The sequence below is a fragment of the Hypomesus nipponensis genome, chromosome 5 (genome assembly GCF_054491055.1).
Source record: "Hypomesus nipponensis isolate SF chromosome 5, ASM5449105v1, whole genome shotgun sequence".
Lineage (NCBI taxonomy): Eukaryota > Metazoa > Chordata > Actinopteri > Osmeriformes > Osmeridae > Hypomesus > Hypomesus nipponensis.
The window spans coordinates 9,853,908-9,872,390 of record NC_140365.1 but is presented as its reverse complement, the minus strand read 5'-3'; the positions used below and the strand labels follow the sequence as shown (position 1 = coordinate 9,872,390).

At 48.9% G+C, this 18,483-nt stretch overlaps 3 protein-coding genes across 8 annotated transcripts; 2 read left to right on the top strand and 1 right to left on the bottom strand.

Annotated features, from left to right (window-relative positions):
• The first annotated feature begins 345 nt into the window (after nucleotides 1-345).
• On the top strand, nucleotides 346-7,768 carry thsd1 (thrombospondin, type I, domain containing 1). 2 transcript variants are annotated; one of them, XM_084697464.1, is made up of 8 exons: nucleotides 346-645; nucleotides 2,359-2,479; nucleotides 3,376-3,770; nucleotides 3,860-4,511; nucleotides 5,127-5,288; nucleotides 5,748-6,165; nucleotides 6,385-6,940; nucleotides 7,091-7,768. In XM_084697464.1, the coding sequence occupies exons 2-8, from the start codon at nucleotides 2,425-2,427 to the stop codon at nucleotides 7,766-7,768; spliced, it is 2,916 nt and encodes a 971-aa protein (XP_084553590.1). In that variant the 5' UTR covers nucleotides 346-645; nucleotides 2,359-2,424. The 2 variants fall into 2 exon arrangements, with proteins under 2 accessions (XP_084553590.1, XP_084553591.1); XM_084697465.1 differs by lacking the exon at nucleotides 346-645 and adding an exon at nucleotides 675-869.
• A 1,265-nt stretch (nucleotides 7,769-9,033) lies between these two features.
• fgl1b (fibrinogen like 1B) lies at nucleotides 9,034-11,943 on the bottom strand. 2 transcript variants are annotated; one of them, XM_084697909.1, is made up of 9 exons: nucleotides 11,856-11,943; nucleotides 11,680-11,765; nucleotides 11,122-11,386; nucleotides 10,710-10,869; nucleotides 10,482-10,579; nucleotides 10,302-10,390; nucleotides 9,980-10,105; nucleotides 9,737-9,801; nucleotides 9,034-9,489 (listed from the first exon to the last, which is right to left on the bottom strand). In XM_084697909.1, the coding sequence occupies exons 2-9, from the start codon at nucleotides 11,734-11,736 to the stop codon at nucleotides 9,303-9,305; spliced, it is 1,047 nt and encodes a 348-aa protein (XP_084554035.1). In that variant the 5' UTR covers nucleotides 11,737-11,765; nucleotides 11,856-11,943; the 3' UTR covers nucleotides 9,034-9,302. The 2 variants fall into 2 exon arrangements, with proteins under 2 accessions (XP_084554035.1, XP_084554036.1); XM_084697910.1 differs by having other exon boundaries at nucleotides 11,680-11,753; nucleotides 11,856-11,894.
• Nucleotides 11,944-12,204: 261 nt separating this feature from the next.
• Nucleotides 12,205-18,447, top strand: tpte (transmembrane phosphatase with tensin homology). 4 transcript variants are annotated; one of them, XM_084697903.1, is made up of 19 exons: nucleotides 12,205-12,804; nucleotides 13,232-13,384; nucleotides 13,663-13,749; nucleotides 13,866-13,913; nucleotides 14,148-14,306; nucleotides 14,592-14,711; nucleotides 14,831-14,930; nucleotides 15,149-15,212; nucleotides 15,352-15,416; nucleotides 15,514-15,574; nucleotides 15,786-15,867; nucleotides 16,007-16,095; nucleotides 16,277-16,338; nucleotides 16,552-16,632; nucleotides 16,870-16,975; nucleotides 17,106-17,203; nucleotides 17,402-17,497; nucleotides 17,613-17,683; nucleotides 17,770-18,447. In XM_084697903.1, the coding sequence occupies exons 2-19, from the start codon at nucleotides 13,335-13,337 to the stop codon at nucleotides 17,873-17,875; spliced, it is 1,545 nt and encodes a 514-aa protein (XP_084554029.1). In that variant the 5' UTR covers nucleotides 12,205-12,804; nucleotides 13,232-13,334; the 3' UTR covers nucleotides 17,876-18,447. The 4 variants fall into 4 exon arrangements, with proteins under 4 accessions (XP_084554029.1, XP_084554030.1, XP_084554031.1 ...); XM_084697904.1 differs by lacking the exon at nucleotides 13,232-13,384 and having other exon boundaries at nucleotides 12,206-12,813; XM_084697905.1 differs by lacking the exon at nucleotides 13,232-13,384 and having other exon boundaries at nucleotides 12,208-12,804.
• The last annotated feature ends 36 nt before the right edge of the window (nucleotides 18,448-18,483 follow it).

Genomic DNA, 18,483 nt, shown 5'->3' with positions numbered 1-18,483 from the left:
GACACAGAGGAAACTATATGGACTAAAACATTTAGCTTCTAGACCTTCCCGTTTAATAGCATGACTAGCAGTTGTACAGCCAGCATTTTATCTTCCTTTTGTAAATTGTCTATGTATTTTTCAGTAGAAAAAAAAGAAAGAAATTTGAACATATTCAAATTGTATGCTCTTATTTTTGTGCAATCCGGATGAATTTGTAGTCAAATCGTGAAGGGTTGCTTTAAGTGAAATGTCCCTTTAAATTTGCACTTGGTTGCTCATTGTATATCGAAACACAACCATTTTATACATTTCCTTGTATTATTTTAAATGGCTTTATCAATTTAAACATTATTGACAGCACGTAAGGCTGCATGCCGTCTCATATTTAACTGAAGAGCCGTGTAATTGGAAGGGTCATATTCTGGGAATGCGCGTTCACGGTGTTGCAGCGCTGGAGCGCGGATCGCCCTCGCAACAGACTCTCCCACGGATGCAGACCGGTTATAGACGTATATCTCTCAAACTGTCCTGTGACTGAAATTCTGCAGAGGATCGAAGCTGTCATCAGATCTGATCTCCTTACCAACGATCGAGTTTGTGTTGTTTGGTTGGGACCTTTTAGAAATGCATGTTTAATGATGATTTGCTGAGATCACAAGGAATGTAAGTAACTTGAATTTGATAACTTTTAATGATCAGTCTCGGTTGAAGTCACACATCCTGTCTGATCCACGAGAGTATATTACATACATAGACAACATTTGGTAATACCCAAAAAGCGTAATAGTAACATTCGGAAAAAATACAGTTTTTGCTGGTGTAACCTACAATACAGAAATATGTTGACTACAATAAAACAACACGTTCCAAATCCAACTCTGAATGCAGTAAGTGAGATGCATCTATTTTCTACTTTTGTTGCTAAAAAAAGTTGTTATGTTTTTCCCATTGTTGAATGGGACATAAAACTGCATAAGAGTGGGTTGGCCGCTTCTTTGAATTGTTGAACCGCCGCCTTCTGACTGTGAGTGATAAGTGTGGCTTTGGACAGAGGGAGAGGGAAAGTTGGAGTCACTGGGTTGTTGCACTGAAGTCTTGGCTAGCACTCATAATCTTTTTTTTTTTTACAAAACAACAGACATTTTTTTCTTCCAGAGACCAGTCAAGGCATATCAGGCATTCATGAACCTAAACCAAAAACGTCTCACACTCGCTGAGTTCATTCTGTCGAGATACGACGGTTAATTTAAATTGCATTATTACTACACAACAACGAAGTTTGTGTGTCAACTGTCAACTCTGATTGACTCAAGCTTGCAGTAAATGTATAGCTGGAGTGATTCCCAGCCCTTGCACCTGCTAAACAAGTTTTTAATCTGACGTTCTTTCACCACAATGACAGTAGGTCACTTTGAGCAGTCAAAACGTACAATCATGTCATTTAACACAAACTGATTCAACTCTGTGGGTTACCATTCAAGACTGAAAACAGAAAATACAGAGTTCAATAGAAGTTCATAGAACAGATCTCGAGTTTTCCAACAGAATTGTAATTTAATCAGGGATCTTCAGTAGGTTACTTGACTCTGGGATGCTTGGTGAACGTAACCTGTTCAGGGCTTCTGTGTATTTGACTGCAGCAGGTGAGGGTATAGGACAGGAACTGACACAAAAAGTTATTTTTGCTTCTTGTTCCTGACACCAAAGCTGGATAGGAAAACTAATGTTGGAGAAAGAGATCGACCCATTGTTCTGTGTAAACACACACTCACACAAGGTGACAGCCTGGCAAGAGCATCTGCCTACTGGCTGTGTGTGTGTGTGTGTTTGTGTGTGTGTGTGTTTGTGTGTGTCTGACAAGAGGACCTCCTCCAGAGGTGTGTGTTATTTGTCCTAACGGGAGATGAAAGGTTAGCGAAGAAGGAAGAGCAGGAAATGTGAAGTTTTCAGCTCCAGCTCTGCGGGCTCTCTACCTGGTGATCTGCTTCTGTTTGCTGGGCGTCTGCCTCCAGAGCTTGGGGTAGGTTAGTTGACAGGGTCCACTGTCATGGAAAGAAAGTACATTCGGTATATTTTATGCTGTTTAGTTCCGTATCCATGCAGATTCTCTTTGTTTTTTGATATACTCATATTTATACAAGTACATAGAAAGTGGAATTAAGTTACAGAAAGGTGGTTCAATGCTGCAGCGTCAGACTGGCCTAGACAAATCCAATTCAATGATGTTCAGAAATATTTCTTCAGTACCAAAGGTCAGTTGTAAACTTGCCTGTCAGCTTCTGGCACGACGGGTCTGTTTTTTTTTTTACGCCGTCTTTTTGTCGTTCAACTGTGTGTTTTTTTCTGTCCTGTGATTGGTCTACCGTTGGTTTTCAGAGTGCTGGGATGGCGGGGGAGGAGGGTCATGTGGAGTAGCAGAATTCCGGGCCACCGGGCGTTGGAATGCCACAGGGCTCCGTCTCGCCACTGCCATTCCTGTTGGCGCTCCTGGGATACGGTGAGTGGGACGAGGTGATTGGCGGGGGGGCGGGGGAGGTGGAAATGTGAGGCAGTGCATCATGAGGGCAGTTTGACAGCAGGTATGTGAGGTAGACGGGGCATGTTTTGGTTCGGATCCAGACTAGCACACTCTGACTTCAAGACCTTAGATGGGCACAACCAGAGCAGATTTTCATCTGAACTCCTGGTTGAATCAGGAGTGTAATTGCTGGGCTGAAAGACACCCCCCTACCCCCCCACACAGGCACACTGCTTAACTGCTTTGATTTCAATGCTCTAAAGTATTTTGCTGTGGAGAGCCCCACCCCATATTGAATTGCTCTGAAGGTCAATTTAGGCCCATTCAAACCGAAAGGGGAGGACCACTCAGCAGGGGGAGGAAGATGGAGGGAGGGGGGGTAGGGAGGGAGGGAGACTGTGCCCCGGCCCTCTGGAGGGTGGTTCCTGATCAGGATGTGAGCTGCACACAGCGGCAGGCAGCGCACACATCACAAGGCCCCTGCAGCTCACAGTCCAAAACAGCTCAGGCCAATGTCCTTCATCTGGCTCTGTCATCTCTCTCTCTCTCTTTCTCTCTCTCTCTCTCTCTCTCTCTCTCTCTCTCTCTCTCTCTCTCTCTCTCTCTCTCTCTCTCTCTCTCTCTCTCTCTCTCTCTCTCTCTCTCTCTCTCTCTCTCTCTCTCTCTCTCTCTCTCTCTCTCTCTCTCTCTCTCTCTCTCTCTCTCCCCTCGCTCCGTCCCTCTTTCCTCAGGCCTTTGAGGACCTCAGTAAGCTCATGGTGAAGGTACCGAAAGACTCATCAATGATATTTCCCCACAAAACGCATGTGCTCGTACTGTATAAATAGCAGCTACATTCTTTCTACATTCTCTCTCCTCTCCTCTCCTCTTTATAGCAATGGCTGGACTCCACCTTTGGCCCTCACTCCACGTAGCCCTGAGTAACGCCAGCGTGTTCATCGACTACAGCACGGAACGGAACGACACGGTTGAGTGCAACACCACGCTGTCTCTGGTCGACACGGAAACCAACACCACTGTCCTGACCAGGAACCTCCCCTCCAACCAATCAGAGGGCAGAGTGGAGTTCAACTGCTCCTGCTTCCTGTATGCCGGAACGTTCCGATTCCGACTGGAACAGACCAGATATGCCATTGTCCATAATACCAATGGGAGTGACACGGGCAGTACAGAAGTGGCCACCCTGTGGTGGAGTCCAGAACTGAAGGTGGAATGGCCCACTATCCACATTGCCGTGGAGAGGTCCAGTAACCAATCAGGTTCCTTTCAGGTCGGTAAAGAATATTCCATTGTTAAGTTTTGGACTTTTCTGTTCAGACCAATGATGTTCCTCCCTTCCCCTTCTCTCCCCTTCCCCAGGTAGGTCTCTCCACCAACGAGCACTTCCAGTCATGCTCCAGCGGATTCGGCTCGGCCCTCTACCTGGAAGTGAGCTACCTGGAGTTCAACCAGATCGGCCGCAACAGCATCGACAAGGTCCGCGCCCGCACGCGACTCCCGATCAAAGCCTTGCACTCCCAGACCATGGAGCTGGCCTGCGCCTTCCCCTTCACCGAGAGGGACTTTGTCACCGTGGCCCTGCGCTCGACCCACACCTCCCAGGACGTGAAGACCTCGGGGCCTCTCTACCTGTCGCGGATCTTCTCCTACAAGCTGCTGGTGAACAACCCCCAAGCTTACCGGACCGGCTGTGAGGGGACTGTTTCCGTGCGTCTGATTACGCCGCCTTGCGCCCACATCAACGGGAAGGTGCGCCTGTACCGGGACGGGCCCCCGGGGGGGAGGGGGGCCTCCGGGAGCCCTGGGGGGGCGGGGGCGGGGCTGGACGGCCCGGACGACCCCTCCTCCCCCCTGCTGGCGTTTAAGTGGTTGACGCACGGGGAGAACGAGACGGAGTTCAACTGCTCGGTGTTCGACCCGGGCCGGAACAAGTACTGCTTCCGCTTCGTGCTGAACTTCAGCCGCTCGCCCAGCCCGGCGCAGACCTGTCTGGTGGTCCACAGGAGCGCAGGTGAGACCCCACCCCAGCACCCCCACCCAACACCCTCCACCACCCCCACTGCCAACCCCACCCACACCCCGGGAGACAAAACATACAGTAGACCCATTCAGAGAAACTCGGCCATTGTTGGTTCATTACAACTTCACATTTTTCCTTTAATCGCTCTCTCTCAATTCAAGTCAATTCCATTCAACATGCTTTACTGGTTTGAATGTTTTGGTTAAATAGTGTTGCCAAAGCAGTCCACAGTGAAGGAACGACATATGTTATTATTAACGTGAATCAGAGAACTTAATCATCGTCAATCATAAAACAGACAATTATAATAATGCCAAGGAACATGTAATGTATAATTATGATAATTTATACATTTCGTAGTGGCATGTTATTCCATCCTTCTCTCTCTTTCTCCCACTCTCTCCCTCTTTTTCTCTCTCCCTATCTCTCTCCAACTCATTTTGTCCCTCCCTCCCTCCCTCTCTCCAACTCATTTTGTCCCTCCCTCCCTCCCTCCCTCCCTCCCTCCCTCCCTCCCTCCCTCCCTCCCTCCCTCCCTCCCTCCCTCCCTCCCTCCCTCCCTCCCTCCCTCCCTCCCTCCCTCCCTCCCTACCTCCCTCCCTGCAGAGACCTGGGGTCCGTGGCAGGCGTGGAGCATGTGCAGTGTGAGCTGTGGGGAAGGCGTGAGGGAGCGGGTGCGTGCGTGTCTGTTGCCCTCTGGGGGTGGCGGGCTGCAGTGCACCGGCATGATGAAGGAGCAGTCGCTCTGCTCTCTGGATGACTGTGCAGGTCAGCTTTCACACACACTCACACACACACTCACACACAAACACACACACACTCTCTCTTTCCCTCCTTTTTCCTTTCCTTATACTCTGTTCTGTTCGGTTTCCTTCACTCCATTCTGAGACGGACAAACCTTCTTTCCCCTTCTTTCCTGAAGACAAAACTGTGCGAGTTTGCTCTGTCTATCTGTCATCTGTCAATCTCTGATTTGTGTTCATTTTCAATCAATCTTTCAATCTCACTCGCTCACATTGCACACTTCTTCGCTGGTTGCAGTGAATTATACCGAAACGCCGGAAAGCCTTGACGTTACTCATTCTCTACGGACATAAGGAATGGACAAACAGAGGAGTTACCTGCCAAACAGAATACATGTACTCCCAGTTCCAAACTCTCCGTGATGCACACGCGTCACTCAACCAAGTTGACCTCTCCCTCTTTTCCTCCTCCCCCTTCTCCTAGTGCTGGCCCCTCCCACCCCGTCCAACGCCCCCACCCCGGCAGGAGTGAGTCTCCTGGGGGGGAACCTGGTGGTGATAGCCGGCATCTCCCTGTGCCTGGCTGTCATCCTGGCCACCGTGCTGGTGACCGTGTGGAGGAAGCTCTGCAGGGCCCCTCCGTGCAGCTCCGTACGCCGCGCCTCCATGCACTCCCCCGGGGGCCGCAAGCTCTCCGACGAGGCCTCCATCTGCGGGCACAGCCTCCAGAGACCCAGCCTGTCGGAGAGCCAGGGCCAGGGGGCGCTGGGGTTGGGGCTTGCCCAGCCAGGGAGTTCGCCGCTGGGCTGCCAGGCTCTACCACAGTCCCTGGTTCTCCCTCTGGCCCAGGACGCCGACCGGCTGTCTCCTTCAGGGCAGAAGGTGCTGCCACCTATCTTTGGGTATGTCACTTAGAGTACCTGCTTACAGTTCTGTAAAAATTTTACTGTTATTATTAATAAATGTTAGTATTTTACTTTTAATTAATATATAATCCATGTATACATATTTCTTCTTATTTTTTGGCAACATTTTGCACTTTTAAGAACAAGGTATCTGTTGCACTGAATGTTGGTCCATGAAAATCTTGTTGACGAGTCTTCGCTTTTTTGCCTCCCCAGCTACCGCCTGGCCCAGCATCAGCTGAAGGAGATGAAGAAGAAAGGTCTGAAGGAGGCCACCCAGGTCTACCACGTCTCCCAGAGCCCCGTCCACGACACGCTACTGGAGACCACCGCAACACCCACCGCCGCCTCCACCCCAACCCCAGCAGGGCTCACCTCCCCTGGGCTCGCTCCCAGCCCTGTGACCCTGGACCTCCCGGACGAGGCGAACCTCAGCGGCTTCCGCATCACAGTCCCCTTTCCCGAGGCGTGGGCCCCACCACGGAGCTCCCACACCTTACCGGACAGGCTGAGCCCCAGGGTGGAGCTCGTCCTGGGGGCCCCCACGGCGGGGTACGCCAGCGGGGGGAGCGCGAAGAGGCGCGACCGCACAGCCGACTGGGTGGAGATGGTGGAGAGGAGCAGCTTGGGGGGGCTGAGAGGAGGGGGAGCGGGAGGGGGCCCCTATCAGAGGAACCCCAACTTCCGGCGGACCCTAAGTTTTCACGACACCAAGCCCCAGCCCCCTCCCCTGGCCTCCTCTCGGCCTTACAGAGAAAGGAGCATGACTCAGGTCGGCCATCTACCAATCCATGACTCGCTGTACCCTATCATGTGTCTCTGTAGTACACTGGGTGTTCACCTACGGGGCAGCAACAATTCAAATGAAGAGTTTCATAAATGGAATGTGTAATTCCCTTCTTTGTTGTCTCGTCTACTCCAGGTGGCTCCCAGAACCCTCCCAGAGGGCAGCTGCAAGACCAGGGGAGCCTGGGAGAACCAGGCCTACCCTCCCTACCACTCCTACTCCATCCCAGAACAGGGGCCCGCCGACTGGGCGAGGAGCCCAGCCAGAGCCCCTGGGGACAACCGGAGAAGACCGTGGTTGGAGACATCGGGTCCCGCTCTTACCAGCGACACCAAGCACACAGGGACCAACACTTCAGCAGCCACCTCCATGACTGAGCTGGCCGGTAAAGCCGAGGTCAGGGGAGGGATGGGTTGGCTGAGGGGCGGTGGAAGAGGAGGCGGAGGAGGAGGGGGAACCTCTGGGATTGGTGGGCCGGGGACACGTGGCGACGGAGCCCACCTGGGAGTGGAGCGGGCGGAGCAGAAGTGGAGCCGCCGTGGCCCGTCCCCCATCCAGAGGAACATCCTGGCCCGCAAGCTGAAGGAGGCCCAGTCCTGCTCGCAGACCTCCGGCCCCCGGGGGCGCCAGCGCAGCTCCACCTTCAGCGTGTCGGCCTCCGAGCAGAGGAAGAGCCGCTGCCGCTCGCTGCCCCTGTCGGGGGACTACAGCAGCAGTGGCTCCCCCTACGGGCTGAGTGAGGAGGAGCAGAGGATGCTGGACCTGGACCTGGCTTACCTGGGTGGAGAGGACTACTCACCTGGACACACCTGAGGGAGGGGAGGGGAGGGGAGGGGAGGGGAGGGGAGGGGAGGGGAGGGGAGGGGAGGGGAGGGGAGGGGAGGGGAGGGGAGGGGAGGGGGATAAATTCTCAAACAATCTCAAGACTTTGGGGTGTCGAGGAGAGGAGGAGAGGAGGAGAGGAGGAGAAGAGAGGAGAGGAGAGGAGAGGAGAGGAGAGGAGAGGAGAGGAGAGGAGAGGAGAGGAGAGGAGAGGAGAGGAGAGGAGAGGAGAGGAGAGGAGAGGAGAGGAGAGGAGAGGAGAGGAGAGGAGGATAACTGCTCAAACAATCTCAAGACTTTGGGGTGTCTATTTTCCGTGGACATCTTCAAATGTCACACATTGTCAAGTGAGTGTTTTTTATAGTGCTTTTTATATCGAGTCTTTTTTACATATCAAGAGTACAAGAGTCTGTACTTCTATAATGTTGTCATTTGACAGTGTTTTGTGACAACATGAATCTAGTATCAATGACTCTTCTCCCTATCTGCTACTGGACCTAGTAGCAGATAGGGAGAAGAATGACGAGCAGCCATAATGTCACCATTTGCATAATGTTTCAAGGGAACCCATGTCAATGTCTTACACTGTAAAATGTGTCAATTGTCCTGTTGTTTTGTAAGTGTCTTGTTTCCAGGGACCACTTGAATGTGACTATTCCAAAGACAACTATTGCTCATCTCAAAAGAAAATGCCTCTTCCTTATCATCTCAAAATATACTTTATAAGGTTTCGGTGGTAGGCTCTTGAGACTGTCAGTTGATTGAAATCAAACATTGAAATCAAACTTTTATGCCAAGCACATTCAGTCACACTCACCCACATTGAACAGGACGGTCTCGTGAAAGGCCAGGGAAACTGGCACACACATGATACAACACGAGGGCTAAGTGACTACTCAACGCTGCCTCCACCCATGACTCGGTCCTCACTCTCTGTCAAGGGGAATGATCGACATTATGCAGTTGTCTGACATCAATGTCGAGGTGCAAGTCTCAAGTTGGGTAAGATACAGTCTTGGTATTTGTTTGAGGGGGCGGTTGAGGCTGAGAGTTTTTGTGAAGCAGGAAAATTACGGCATGAAGTGTGTGCCTCTCTCAGTATTTTATGTATGAAAAAACAATCTACCTGATGTAACATGTCTGTTTGTTTCAGAATACAGTACCAGTCAAAAGTTTGGACAATGTGTCCAAACTTTTGACTGGTACTGTATGAGGCATACTGTTCTAGTTGCAATTTGGGAAACATCAGGGAGACCTTTGTGTTTGTAATGCACATTTATTATTTTAGCATGCCAACTTATCTGTTGTTATTTGAACAAAATGTTATGGAATACATGAACACGATGTGTAAACGATGTAAGATGAAGATATAAAGATACAAATGAATTTAAGTCATTATGATATCAATTGATTGGCTCTAAGTCTTTCCACTTTATCACTAATACACATATAATTTGTATAGCTATAACAGCCCCTTCATCTAGGGCTTAAAACAAGGGTGAAGCCTCTGACTTTCCTGCTGGAGCTATCCGTCCGGCCCTGCTCCACTGCCCAGGCTGCTGTCCAGGAAGAGCCGGGGCCTCACCTTCATGGTGGTGTGTCTGAGGGAATACCAGAGGCCCTTCCACGTCCCCCACACCACGCCATTGTCAAACTTAGCCTTGTATTCCCCTCTCCGGTAGAACTTTCCATTCAGGTTGGCAGCATGACACCTAGAAAGAGAGAAGGAAAAAGAGAAAAAGAAAAGAGAGAGCGAGAGAAACGAAAGAGCGAGAGAAACGTGAGAGGTCAAGAAGGAGACAGCGAGAAAGACAGACACAACACCAACAGAAAAGAAATCCAAGGATTGGTGTTTAGCACCTGGATATATACAGATATAGGCTGACATGCGAGCCGTCGTATTAGGAGCTGGCAGTGCTGCACTCCAAACATTTCTAGTCCTGTTGTTTGTTTCCAGACCTGTTATACCACCAGCCCCCCTGATTCTCCTGGGCACAGCTGCCTTGCAGGAAGCGGTCATTGTCCTGTCAACAAAAAGCAGAAAAAGAACGTCCCTCTTCATCCTTACCTTCGTCATGGGGCAAGGGGGCAAGGGGGCATCGTTCCCGGGGAGTCCAAATAGCTAGCGATGATAGATGTATATGTATCGTGAGGGATGGGAGTGTTTGGGTGTGTGAGGCATTCGCTGGTCACCGGACTGACCTGGTCCTTGGTGCTGAAGTACATTCCACCCTGGGAGGCGGACCACTGCTCCATCATGTTCGAGCCCCCGCTTAGGGCGTCACCCGCACGCCCACTGTACTGACCGAAGGATAGGCGGTACTTATCCTGGAGGAGAGAGTGGGAGGAGTGTTGAAACTCAGTCCCGGTAAGGTGTTTACTAAAGTAAGACTTTTCCCGAAGCAGGGTCTTCGAACTGTCATTTTGAGTTTAGTTGGCAGTGTTATGTTCATGTTTGTAGATGTTAGGATCGTTTTTGATCTGAGGGTGCTGACTGCCATGAAGAGGAATTTGTCAGGCTGACCTTTTCGTCGGCGACCCTGAAGTTGTTGTACATGGCGTGGCTCTTCTCTCCGGTCCAGTCTGTCAAGTCTATCTTCATCAGGTTCTCACCTGCAGACAGAGAGACAGGTATCCACACACATACGGACAACCAAGTCTGACAAACCTGACTGGGGATCTGGACCAGTCACAGGGCTCTCACCTTCCTTCAGCAGAGAGTGGATGAGTTCGTTCCCCAGCCAGAACTCATCGTTCCACAGCTTAAACTCTCCAAAGCCGTCCTTGTAGTCAACCCAGTCTCTGAAAAAAATGGAGTCAGGCCACAGAAAGGAATCACCACCCTCCAAATCCAATCTCCTATTGATTTTTCCGTTCAGAAAAGACAGTGTTTGTGTCGATAGAGTTTGGGACTTTTGTTGGTCTCTTGTACCGGTTGAAGTTGACCCTCCCGTGGCGTCTCCGCTGAATGACCGTCCAGCCGCCACCGTCCTCCATGTCGCAGTAGGCCAGGAACGGCTCCAGGGTTTCTCTGGGTCGTATCCGGTAGAAGCCACTGACAGGCCTTAGTCTGTCATACAGCTCAGAGCAGTCTGAAGACATCAGGCAGCACAGCCTGGGATTATCACTTTGATCATGTATTTTGTATTGATGTGATTATTTAATATTGTGTTGTTGCTAATGTTAGGGTTAGTCAAGTCAAGATGAGGGACATGTAGCAGATGTGATGAATAGGACTCTAAATGGACTTGTCATTTCCACCAATGCTACTAATTAATGAACAAAAAAAGACAAAGGCACTGTGGAAGACGAATATGACATTCTGTGGAATTCCTCTTTCTCACCTTTATCATGGACAATGAGGTTTCCTGCTGTGAGATGTGGGCTTTGTGGTCCTCTTATGAAGTCTTCTGTCGTGTTGCGGTGTGGGTTTGTTTTGGGGTTTGAGTCAGGAGCTGGGTCAGGCTGATGCATGCTGGGATGTGGAAGGCCGAGGTGCTTGTGTCTACGCATGTGGTCGATTTTCCAGGCACCAATCAACAGCGTGTTCTCCAAACTCCGAACGCTTCTCCTCAGCTCCTCCAGCTCCAGCTCACAGGGGCCCTGTGTCTGCAGGGAAATCACATGTCACTGGACTAAGGAAGTATGGTGAAAAGGAAGAAAGGAAGAGGAAGTGAGGAAAGGAGGAAGTAAGGAAGGGAGGGAAGGGGAGTGGGAGGAAGGTAGGAAGGAAGGAAGGAAGGAAGGAAGGAAGGAAGGAAGGAAGGAAGGAAGGAAGGAAGGACAGAAGGAAGGAAGGAAGGAACGTTAAAATGGTGGAAGAATTTAGGATCAGCAAGTACTTTCATTGTTTTACAATTACATGGATTGATTTGTATGAAGCAGCACCCTAGGATACGTACAAAGAAATCCGCAGAGGCCATGACTTGGCAAAACAGCACCAAAAGCAGCAACGACATAGCTGTCAGATAGGTGTCTGTTGAGACATCTGAAAATAAATTGTAGGAAAATATAATTTCCCCTAATTGCAAAAATAGTTAAAGTAATATTTCTGAAAACAGACATCTCTTAGTCCTACCTTTATTTCACAAGATCCTGTAATGATTTGCTCGGTCTGTTCAGGTGCGGTATGTTCTCTGGTGGTGTTTTTACTTCATATTTATAGGCTCGGTCATGCATGGTCCGAGTTAGGCTGGGATAGGTTAAGGTAGCCCTAAGAACTGAACTTCGGTCAGTTTAGCTTCATTATTTATAGAAGTGAGGACTATGGTTTCCTGAAGATGTCTGTTTCTAGATCTGCAGGCAGGCCGAATGACTACTTTACTGGCACAAATGCACTTATTCCTGACATACCATGGTAACACTGAGAATGTTTTCTGATTATGTTCAAACACAGGAATATATATTTTTTAATTATAACAAATTGTAATGTCTGTACGTTTCCTGTCGTCTTGGCCCTTATCCAAATTGGGCGGTTCTAGGTTTTTGGGACACTTCAGGAATCTTCATTGACTCCAGATGTTTTCACATATGCTGTGATAGAGCGCGGCCCTGACAAAAGTGTTTATTTTTGCATCTTGTAATTTATGGCTGAACTACATTCGCAAGAGATGAACAATAAGCGCATTGTTGCGGGCTTGTTAAAATGACTTTGGATAAGAGAGTGTGACACAAGGCGAGCTGAGGAAAGGCGATGGAAGAGGAAAAGGCAGAGCTTGTATTTTCTCTTCAGGAAGTTTAAAACGGCTACGTTTGCAGAGCTGAAATGGACTTGCGGATGGAAGAGAAAAAGTACCTCCGCTCCGTCAACCTTTGAACCGTCCTTTACTACAAAGTCACAAGACAAAGCTCGTACAGTTTCCCGAATGTCCACTCCCCGGCGTAGCCCAGGCGGTGTTAAAAATCTGATGAACTGATACTTGGCCTACATGTGGATTAAACGCTTTGGATACTAGGGACAAACAAACCTACTCGAGGCAAGGGAAGACGATCTCTGGAAGTGCTCCTGTCTGCATGAGCTGGAAACGGTGGGTTAGGTTTGTATTGCTTTGAGAAATCAAATTAGCTAAAATTGGTCAAAATTCGACATTGTTTTACGGATAATTTAATTTCTTGCCTGATTATCATCATGATCATCATTACAATGTTGACGGCTTTGCAATTTTGATTCTTTTATAATTAACACATTTCTACTCACAACAAAAAATAATACACAAAGGACCTGGTTGTAGGATACTAATAAAAATGTGGGAACATTTCATGCACACACACACACACACACACACACAGACACAGACACAGACACAATCACACCATCACACACACGTACACACACAGTCTTAAAATGCACTGGACCCCTTTCCTTGCTCCTAAATTCTAATCTCCAACAATGAATTCCTCCAAGAAAACTAAAAGGAAATTTGAGTGTGTGCTATTGATTCATTTTATCTTCAGGAAGAGGAAAGAATAACAAAGGTGTTCAGAAGAGAGAATTCAAAAAGGAAAGAGGAGAAAGAGCCACAGCTACAAAAAAAAACAAACAAACAAACAAAAAATCATGTCATCTGTTCATTTCAGTCCAGGGTCAGATTCCAAAGAAGTTAATGGGTGAGCGCATCACGTAAACACTCATCTTAGAATGTCAGCCAACACACTCACTCCCACATTAACACACCCAAAACTGTCAACCTTTAACTAGAACTAGAACCCTTTTTATATGAGTCATGTTATCCTGTTGTTGATGTTGATGAGCAATGCGATTCTTATAAACCAGCACAAATGCAAACGGAAATACCACTCCACAGCAGCGAGTTTTTGTAGAAGTAACTCAAATGTTTTTCCTCCGACCTCCCCCCATCTCTGTATCTCCATATCCCATGCTCCAGAATCGACAATATCGACAAGATGGGCGATGCTAAGGTGGAGATCGACGATGGGAAGGATGTGAGGGACGATCCTGACACCATGTACTAGTAAGTGTCTGACATGACCGTTGGGAAGACTTGCCCCCCCCCCCCCCCCCACACTCCAGGAACACAGGCCCAATGACCATTATTCCTTTGCCTTCTCTCTCTGCCCCTCCCTACAGTCTCATCCGGAGAAAGATCGCCCCTTTTGTCATGTCGTTTGGATTTCGGTGAGTACGGACGAGCGCGAGGTGGGGATGGAGAAAGATGGTGGTCATTGGGATGCCTATTAGGGTAAACTACTGTGACGTTTTTTTTTTTTTGCTCTCTCTCTCTCTCTCTCTCTCTCTCTCTCTCTCTCTCTCTCTCTCTCTCTCTCTCTCTCTCTCTCTCTCTCTCTCTCCCGATGTATCTCTGTTTCTTTCTACCCTACTCCATCCCATCCCCCCGTCCCCCCTCATCAGTATGTTCGGGATTGTGCTGATCATAGTGGACATTGTGCTGGTGATCGTGGACTTCTCTCTGGCCAAGAGCGCACACGTGGGAGATATTCTGGAGGCAGTGTCTCTCGCCATCTCCTTCTTCTTTCTCTTTGATGTTCTGCTGCGCATTTACGCGGAGGGGTGAGCCTGTGTGTGCGTGTGTGTGTGCTCTCCTGGACACAGAGAGGTGGAGAGGAGCAGGAAAACAGGAAGTGAGACAGGAAATGGTCCTGGCATCCTTTTTTGCTGCTCGGCTCGGAGTCTTGATGACTCATGAATGGGATCGAGGAACCAAATAACATTCTTCCCAGTGCCAGTCACGCTTTCATCACAATAACCTACTTTCTTTGCTTTGCGGTATTTTGTAGGACAACACATTTTGAACAAATTAAAGGAAGCCGGAGCTAACATACTAACCCGTTACAGGTTCAGAGTGTACTTCAGCTCAACGTTCAACATCATAGACGCCTGCATCGTCATCATCACCCTGCTGGTCACCATGATCTACACCTTCACTGAGCTGACTGGAGCCAGCCTCATACCCCGGTACCATACCCCGGTAACACCCCTGGCCCTTACCGTACCCCGAATCCCTGTAGGGGTGCATTCACTGGCATGTGTTCTCACTTGTGTGTGTGTGTGTGTGTGTTTGTGTTTGTCCTTAGGGTGGTGACATTCCTGCGTGCTCTGAGGATCGTGATCCTGGTGAGGCTCTTCAGACTGGCGTCTCAGAAGAAGGAGCTGGAGAAGGTCACCCGGAGGATGGTGAGCTCCCTCACACCTACGGTGGCCCCCACTGGACAAACGGTCTAGAGCATATGTGTCAAACTCCGGTCCTCGAGGGCCGCTGTCCTGCCTGTTTTAGATGTTTCCCTGATCCAGCTCACCTGATTCGACTGCATGGTAGAGTAGGCTATGCTGTAGTTTGGGAACCCTGTGAGAAGCCAGATGAGTTCCTTACCTGACCTCTGACCTTTGAGCAGGTCTCGGAGAACAAAAGACGTTACCAGAAGGATGGATTCGATCTTGATCTGACCTACGTCACAGGTGAGATGACACACCCACAGAAAGAGGATATCAAGGCAAGAGTTTGTTGTATAAAAGGTTAAAGTTGTGCTCGATGGAGATATGGCCATTGTTACGCGAACGAATGTGCTGAGATTAATATCCTTCTTGTTCTCTGTAGATCGCATTATTGCCATGAGTTTCCCGTCTTCTGGAAAGCAGTCTTTCTACAGGAATCCCATTGGAGTAAAAATGCACACGCACACACGGACACACACACGTGGATGCACACTCACACACACACACACCATACTAAGCCTGTGTTTTTAATCTCTCCTGTCAGGAAGTTGCCAGATTCTTGGATGCCAAACATGAAGACCACTACAGAGTCTACAACCTGTGCAGTAAGTGCACACTACTTTTGCCTACTTTATTCGTACTAGGACTACAATTCATTTGCCGCAGCTAAGATTGAGACATTCATTCAGCCATTTTTTTAAAAAGTTGTGATGCTGCCTTGCTGCTTGTCTTTGAGGTGCTGTCCTGTTCCACACACTTGGAACATTCCTTTCTGTTCCGTCTGTTCATCGTCTCTGTGTGCCCGTCTCTCTGCAGGCGAGAAGGGCTACGACCCCAAGTTCTTCCACTACCGGGTGGAGAGAGTGTTCATCGACGACCACAATGTCCCCTCGTTGGAGTAAGTACCAGCAGTGGTCTATACAGGTAGACTCCAGGTGACTGATAACATTGTTTGCAGGCGGGGGCATTTGTAATGCTTTTCTCCCCCCCAAATGTGTTGCCTGTGTGTCTACATGCTGTTTGCGTGTGTATTACAGGGACATGCTGAAATACACGGCCAATGTCAGGGAGTGGATGGCTGCAGACGATAAAAACATCATTGCCATTCACTGCAAAGGAGGCAAAGGTTTGTCCTGAGTTAGCGTTGCATTCCCAGATAACAAAGACTTGGCGTTCCCCCTACTGGTGGAACATGGTGGTTGCAATCATCTGCTCTCCCAAGTAAAAGCTGGGAATTGCCTCTGTTGATACCTGTAGAACAGATATTTTGTTCATTTCTTGTATATTGAGACTGGTTTGTTTCACAGGAAGGACGGGTACCTTGGTGTGTACCTGGCTGATTGACAGTGACCAGTTTGATAGTGCACAGGTAAGACCGACACCAGTGAATGGCACCCCAGTGGTAAAAGTAAACCCCTTGCGTTGTGGAGCTGTTTTTGTCGTTGTTATTCTTAGCTGAGGTTATTCTCGATTGTGAGGTGAATTATTCTGTGTTATTCAACGATATAAACCAAAGAATTCCAATGTACCTGTACTGGTTACCAATTGGAGACTTGTTTCATGTGTCAAACGCGTGATCCAGGACAGTCTAGACTACTTTGGGGAGAGGAGAACAGACAAGAGTCACAGCTCCAAGTTCCAGGGCGTGGAGACTCCCTCTCAGGTACCCACGTAGCCACTCACACACACACACACACACCCTATAGCCTACAGGTGCGTTTCATTCACCTCGGTGTTTGTGCACGTGTCTGAATGAAAAAACACGGTCGCGTACAAATGGCAAAAAAGTATCAAAACAAAGTGTGAATCTGAACTGCGGAACACGTCCCGAACGTGTCTACACGTGAGAGAAATACTGAAGATGGAGCGTCATGTGTTTTGGGCTTCTCTTCCTCTCCAGAGCAGGTATGTGGGCTACTATGAGATCATGAAGTCCAAGTTCAACAGACAGCTGCCTCCTCCACAGAGCCTGAAGATCAAGAGCATTCGTATCCACTCCATCGCCGGTACACACCTTCACATCTCCACACTGCCAACCTGTCAACGCATCGCTACACTGCACCTTTCGGTTGACCATGTCAACACGTGTGTGTGTGTGTGTGTGTGTGTGTGTATTTACTGTGTGTATCTGTGCAGGTGTTGGAAAGGGGAATGGCAGCGATCTGAAAGTGAAGATCATCGTGAGGAAGGAGTTGGTGTTCCAGTGTGTGTGTGCCAAACAAGAGAACTGCAAGGTGGGCCAATCACAACAATCACAGTCACCACATTACAAACACAATCCATGCACAGCTGCGCTATGGGATAGACTGATTAATGCACTCGGTGTCTGACTGATTTCTAAACTGGTCAAGTAGTTGGACCGAATGACTCGTGATTGCCGATGGCGGATTTGGCTGGCTGCCTGATTGGTTCATTGACCAATCCGTCCCCAGGTGTTCCCTGACGTGGGCAGCAATGCGGTTGTCATCAGCCTGCAGGATGGACCGGTGGTCAGCGGAGACGTGAAGGTCATGTTTGAGTCCAGCGCTGTGAGTTCAACCTACCCTACCATGCCGGGGGGGGGGGGGTAACAGGGTCTATTATTCACAAGCTTGATTCAGTCTTCCCTTTTTACCTGACTCTTAAATACCCCCCCCCCCCCAGGGTCTGCCTAAGGGCTACGAGGATTGCCCCTTCTACTTCTGGTTCAACGCGTCGTTCATAGAGGATAACCGGTATGTCACCAGGGCTTACTCCCACAGGACGATACAAAAACAAGGCCGTCTACGTTCGGTCCTGCATTAACCCTCCTCTCTTTAAGGCTGTTCCTGTCCAGAGAGGAGTTGGATAACCCCCACAAAGCCAAGACCTGGGACCTGTACAAGGAGGACTTTGGCGTGACGGTCATTTTCACAGCGCCTGAATAGTGTGGGAAGATGGGAGCGAGGTGGCGGGCAGTGCTCCGACAGCCGTGCACATCCCAAAACTGCTTTTACTCGCCCTGTTGATGTCAAAGCACAGGATAGTGGAAGGAAAAGTGCTCGATGGTTGACAATTTGTTTTGGTCAGTGCTGTTGCGTGTCATGTGATGCCTCACTAGATTGAGATGCGTTGACGGTCAGTTTGTCCCCCTCACAACAGCAATATTTCACCTTCCTTCAACCTTTCTTTTGATATTTCAAATAGCTATCTGATATGAGAGGACTGTGATTGGCTAGTCTACACTTTCCTATCAGAGAGAACAAGGAAGGGAACACACGTTGAATCCCTCAATATGAAGTTTAATTGCACTGTGCCATAGACCACTCCTGTTTATTTGCATTACATTTGTACCTGTATTTCTGAAGGGACCATTGAGGATTAAGTGAGCAGGAGTCTTAGTATTGTTGGACTAAATAACTGATTGCTGTGGTGTGAGGATTAGCAGAAATTAATGTTTACCCTCGATGTCATTTGTTCATTCTTCACTGTACTGTTGAATAAACCAACAAGGAATTTGTATGGAACAGTTTTTTGGGGGGGGGATGGGGGTTGT